This window comes from Mandrillus leucophaeus, unplaced genomic scaffold (assembly GCF_000951045.1).
Source record: "Mandrillus leucophaeus isolate KB7577 unplaced genomic scaffold, Mleu.le_1.0 Scaffold27, whole genome shotgun sequence".
NCBI lineage: Eukaryota > Metazoa > Chordata > Mammalia > Primates > Cercopithecidae > Mandrillus > Mandrillus leucophaeus.
Genome location: NW_012102809.1, coordinates 3,483,276 through 3,489,112, shown reverse-complemented (window position 1 = coordinate 3,489,112; position 5,837 = coordinate 3,483,276). Strand labels below are relative to the sequence as shown.

General features: G+C 55.7%; 1 protein-coding gene across 1 annotated transcript in view; it reads left to right on the top strand.

The window, feature by feature from the left end:
- Positions 1 to 5,837, top strand: part of SLC22A23 (solute carrier family 22, member 23) — a gene marked incomplete at its 5' end in the record, with an annotated part of 195,762 nt that overhangs the window by 180,741 nt on the left and 9,184 nt on the right. Inside the window, 3 exons of the mRNA XM_011984610.1 lie at positions 476 to 610; positions 1,282 to 1,314; positions 2,412 to 2,535. Of these exons, the coding sequence (XP_011840000.1) occupies positions 476 to 610; positions 1,282 to 1,314; positions 2,412 to 2,535 (292 nt within the window). The remainder of the gene's footprint in view (positions 1 to 475; positions 611 to 1,281; positions 1,315 to 2,411; positions 2,536 to 5,837) is intronic.

Below are 5,837 nucleotides of genomic sequence, written 5' to 3'. Positions count from 1 at the left end.
TGCCTCATGTCTGTAATCCCAGCACTTTGGGAGACCGAGGCAGGCGGATCACAAGGTCAGGAGTTCAAACCAGCTTGGCCAATATGGTGAAACCCCATCTCTACTAAAAATACAAAAAATAATTAACTGGGCTTGTTGGCACATGCCTGTAGTCCCAGCTACTTGGGAGGCTGAGGCAGAAGAATCACTTGAACCCGGGAAGCAGAGATTGCAGTAAGCTGAGATTGTACCACTGCACTCCATCCTGGGTGACAGAGCAAGACTCTGTTTCAAAAAAAAAAAAAAGTAATAATCTAAGGCAAAGCAAGAGAGTCCGTCTGGCCCCTCCAGCAAGCTCTGTATAGCTCCTCACCAACAGATACCCCCGTGTGTGGACAAACCACCACAGCACCTCCGTGGCCGGCCCAGGGCACGACATGAACAGGCAGGGCCGCTGAACCTCCTCTCCCGCCCTGGCACGGTCCTCCTGGGACAGGCTCGGGACACTGTGGGAACATCGACCCCACAGAGCTCCCCTGCCTTTACAAGGAAAATGAACGCAGGCTCTCAGAACTAGATGCCAGGGCTGTCCACCACCCCCAGATCAGAGCAGCCTTGTCGTGCAGCCTGGGTTAGAGAGGGCTCACTTCCAACTCAGGAGCGGCTCTCTGGCTTGGACAGTTCCTGTGCAATCTGTACCTTGTGGGGAGACTGCTGGGAGGCTTAGCTAATGGAATACACACGTGGTACCTGTCTCCCTCCATCCCCGTTCCCCAGTTGCCCTTCCGGGAGCCTCAGCCCTGCTCACACAGCTGGGGCGGAAGTGGCGGAGTGCCTCGGCCACCAGGTGTTGCCATGCCCCTTTGGCCCTGAGCAGGAATGCCCAGGAGCCCCCAAGTGAACACCAGGCAGCCGTGAGGAGCAGAGCTGGGGCCAGCAGGGGTGCCCCACCATGCTTGATGCTGCTTGAGTGCAGGCCGCAGTGGCCCGTGGGTGACTTTATATGCACGGAAGCTCACCCTTTGCACCTGCTAGGGTCTCGCTGTGGAGGTTCCATTTTCTCCCCAGGCTCTGAGGTCAGCGGGACCTTACCCCTGTCTTCCTAACAGAAAGATCTTTGTTTAGTGCAGTATGAACTCCACTGCCCTGGCAGCCAGCGCCATCCCAGAAACGGAAGGGAGTCTGCTTGAACCAAGTCACATGGGAACACACTGGGCTAATTCCGCACCTAACGTGCTCTCTCCTCTCTCCTCACCTGCTTTGCCCTTGTCTGTGTGGGTGCGATCATGTCCGCGGGCCCAGTGATTGGAAAGTACAGCCAGCACCCAGACTCAGGTGAGTCCCAAGCGCGTGGGCTGTGCTTCCTCGTCTTGTATTACATCTAAACCAGCGTCTTCTCCAAGACTCACGGACCTGTGGTTTCCGTTTCCTCTCTTTCTCCCCCTTGCCCTCCAAGAACTGCAGCTGAAGTTGGCCGTAGGTTGGACACTATACGGATACATTTGTATTCTCCCTCTTGCCTCTAGAAAGAGCGACTGGTGCTTCCCTGTTTCTGTGCTGCTTGGCACGCATGCCCCGCCCCTTCCCCTGGCACCAGGCTCAGCACAGGCCCTGGCCCGGCGCCAGCTTGCTTTGTCTTATGGACAGCATCTGGGTGGGGGAGAAAGGCCGGGAGTGCTGGGGCCCGGCCGTCTGTGCTGCCAGGGGAAGCCGCTGTCCCCCCTTTGACCCGTGTAAGCTTGCTGCCCTCCAGCTCTGGGGACAGCACAGTGCCGCCCTGCACCTTGAAGCTGCTGCTGCTCCCGCCTGGCCTGCCCCAGCCCTCGCCCGTGTCCCTGGGGAGCGCTTGCCCTCTCTGCAGCCTTGGGGGAGCTGAGCTGAGCCCCAGCTGTGTGGCCCTGACAGCATGTCCATGCACGGTGCCAGACACGGCCCTGGTTCGAGGTCGGTCTCCGGTGCCATTCACGAGGGCTTTGATGGGTTGAACACTTTCCTTCTGGGCCCATAAATTCTGTGGCTTGAGTTTTTGTTTCCTCAACCCTGACTCAGCTCCCCTGTCCCATGTGTTGGGCACATCAGACCTGACTGGAGCAAACGTAGGCCAGGGCAGAGGGGTGTTGCTGTGGCACCGGGGACACGCCAACCTGCCCTCCCACCAGGCATGGCTCCCGCCTGAGGAATGCCAACAGAGGCCGCCATGAGCTCCAGCATGCTTGATGCACAGGGACTCACGGGAGCCCCACAAAACCTACTGCGGGGACTCTGGGCCTCTAGTCCTTGCGGGGCTTGGTTCCCAGAGGGAACTGCACACCCATCCATGCCGCACGCTGGGCACTGGGGAGGAGCCGTGCCGTGCAGCCCCGGGCCTCCCTCCCACCCTGGCCTGGCTTCCTCTCTTCCCTCACCACCCCCTTCTTCTGACCCTCCCCCAGGGATGAGTGACAGCGTCAAGGACAAATTTTCCATCGCGTTTTCCATCGTGGGCATGTTTGCCTCCCATGCGGTGGGGAGCCTCAGCGTGTTCTTCTGTGCGGAGATCACCCCGACGGTGATAAGGTGCGTAATGGGAGACACCCCGGGGAACGGCGGCTTCTCGGGACTCAAAGACAAGTCCCTGGCTCCAGGCTGGTGTGGGATTAACCAGCATCAGCTCTGTCTCTGGCTCTGGGCACATCGGCTTCATGGTTCACAGCCGAGGAGCCTGTTGTACCTAACCCTGAGGTGCCCGAGAGTCACGGGAGAACCTGGCCCTGGGGTCCTGTCCAGGCAGCAGCAGGAAGAAGGGGGAACAGGGAGCTACTCTGGGCCCAGGAAATATGTCAGTGACTGGCAAGGGGGGAATTCAGTGGATCACTCATGCCGCACTTCCACCAGAACCTGTGCCGCCAACTCTGCTAAGAGACCTCACGGCACAGCTATTGCAGAATGTTTTAAAAAGTAGAAAGCGTCTTCCCCCCCGCCCCCTGCCCCCCAACCCTCGACCAAGATGCAGTTTCACTCTTGTTGTCCAGCCTGGAGTGCAATGGCATGATCTTGTCTCACTGCAACCTCTGCCTCCTGGGTTCAGGCGATTCTCCTGCCTCAGCCTCCCGAGTAGCTGGGATTACAGGTGCCTGCCACCACGCCTGGCTAATTTTTGCATTTTTAGTAGAGACGCAGTTTCATCACGTTGGCCAGGCTGGTCTCGAACTCCTGACCTCAGGTAATCCCCCCACCCCAGCCTCCCAAAGTGCTAGGATTACAGGCGTGAGCGACCGTGCCAGGCTGAAAGAGCCTTATTTTATACTGACCTGAGATGCTGATGTCATGAATCCAAAGAGAGAAGGCCCAGCAAGTGAGATCACTGACTCATGTAAGAAACGTGGATGGAGAGCCCGCTGCGTGCCAGACACTAGGCCCAGAAAACACAACAGCACAGTCCTGCCCTCGTGGAGTCTGTGGCCATTTCACACCTCCCTAAAAGGTGTGACTCACTTGTGCTCAGCCACTTTTGTTTTAGTTCAGAAAGTGAGGCTGACCCCTTCCTGGTGCCGTCTCTGTCCCTGGGTCGTGGCTCCTGGGTGCTACACACCATTTACTGTTGCCATGCGTATAGGTTAAGAAAAAGGCATGCCTCCACTACAAGAGCATCACTCAGCTGCAGTCATTTTCCTGCAGTTTGTGACTTACTGAGGAGCTTAGCTTGAGTTATACCACACTGAACTTCTTAAAGGAGTGTCATTAGCATTTCTCATGCATGTGCCTTCATGAAACAGAACTTGAGAGTAAGGCCAGTAGTTCAGCCGTGAGTCAAAACCCAGGTGTCCGAATAGTGACACCCTTGGGAAAATCCAGTAGAGGCCACTCCAGTCCAAGGCGGGCCATGTGGACGCTAATGATTTCAGCCCCTCTGGTGCTGGGGAAGGCTTTGGGAGCAAGTAGGCAAGTCCGTGGACTTTCTGACTTTCCACGGTTCCAGCAGCCACGCTAACAACAGCATCTTCACATCCGCACTTTGATTCATTCTCTTGGATCTGTATCATACAGGCCCAGCCTGACAGCTACTGGGTACCTGGACAGAAATGCCGAGGTATTGTATGATTAAGCACCACAGAACTCATCCTGTCCCTACCTTCTGCATAAGCCACAGGGGAGAGATGAGTCAGGAGCTTATTTGGTGCTTGCAGTTGCAAGATACCTCAGGCAGACCGCAGGCTCACTCCCGGTCTAAAGGGGGGAAAGTGAAATTTCCCTCCTTTATCAAAGAAAACAGCAAAGGCGAGTCTTTCGACAGAGCAGAAGCCGCAGTCAGACCTTCCGGGTTTCCAGCTGGCCTCTTGCAGCCTTTGCATGATTGTGCATTTGGTGGGGGGAGGGGGGCCAGCAGGGACCCCTGAACTCTGGCAGTTGGTAGGATCATTATTCTCTGCTAGATTTGGCTTAGCAAGCTAGACGGAAGGAAATGCTGTTTCCTTTTCCTCTTTGATGCAAACCTGGAAAGATTTGGGGATAGAAATTCAACAAACATGTTCTCAGATTCAGCTGGCCAAGATGACAAACTGGAAAAAATATGTGACCCTTGGTGATGTTTTCGTGCCTGCGGAGGATGAAAGGAAATTGAGTCCAAAGGGGGTCCCTGGGCCAGGCTGGGAGAATGTCTAGCGTTCCTGACAAATCCCTCTTCTCGCTGGGAGCCCTTTTCACCCGTGCCGTCGGGAGGCCGCAGCTCTTTCTTGCAAATGCACTCGGGAACGATTCCCATGGAGGCGCTAGGATGGAAGTGGACTCCTCTGCCATCCCCCGACTTCACAGAGAGAAATCCCAGATAAGCCGGGATGGACGGCCTGGGGCCCATGAGCTCCAGCGTAGCACAGAACTAGCCTTTCCCTGTGACACTCTACTACAGACAAGCCTCCTGGCAGCAAAGGGTAAGGAGCCAGGATGGACTGCCTGGAAGCAAATATGAGGTTATGAAATTTTCTGCAGAAAGTTCAAAAAATGCTTTTATACTTTTTATACTTGTTCCACAACAAAAAGCAACAAAGGCTTGCAGAGAATCTATTGCCCCAAGGATGACAGAGGCCAAGTAAACTAAATATTGTTTCATGAGGTTCTGTCCAGACCTCACATCGACAGAACCAGCTACCCGCTCAGGCCCAGGCCAGGTGGTGGTTCTCATCAGCCAGTGCACAGCTCATTAGATTCATTTGTAAGACGTTGGGAGTTGGGTGACTTTGCAAGTGTATCTGACTGTGTCCACCTCCCAGCTTGACATGGGCAGAAGTGGCCTGGGGTCTTGGGTGGATCTGGAAGCAGCTGCTGGCTGTGCTGGGGCTGATCTTTTCTATCCACTGTCCATCTGGATGTTCCAGGTGGGCTCCAAGGCTTCCTTTGCCCTCACACGGGGGTCCAGGTGAGAGAGGACGCAGGCGCTGGGGATCATGACACCCACCTGTTTTCTCCTGCTCTGCCCACTCCGGTGGCCCTGGCCCTTTCTAGGTCATAAGCCGGACGGGCCTCCCTGAGACCCTCCCTGACTTGACGACTCCCTGACATCTGTCCTCTGCTTTAATGCTGCCTCAATAATAGGCACCGAGGACCAGGATGACCTGGGATTAAAGGAGCATCAGAGTCTGTTCAACTTCTTTAAAAAGTTGTATCTTAAAGGCCAGGGGCGGTGGCTCACGCCTGTAATCCCAGCACTTTGGGAGGCTGAGGCGGGTGGATCACGAGGTCAGGAGATCGAGACCATCCTGGCTAACACGGTGAAACCCTGTCTCTACAAAAAATACAAAAAATTAGCCGAGCGAGGTGGCGGCGCCTGTAGTCCCAGCTACTCAGGAGGCTGAGGCAGGAGAATGGCGTGAACCCGGGAGGCG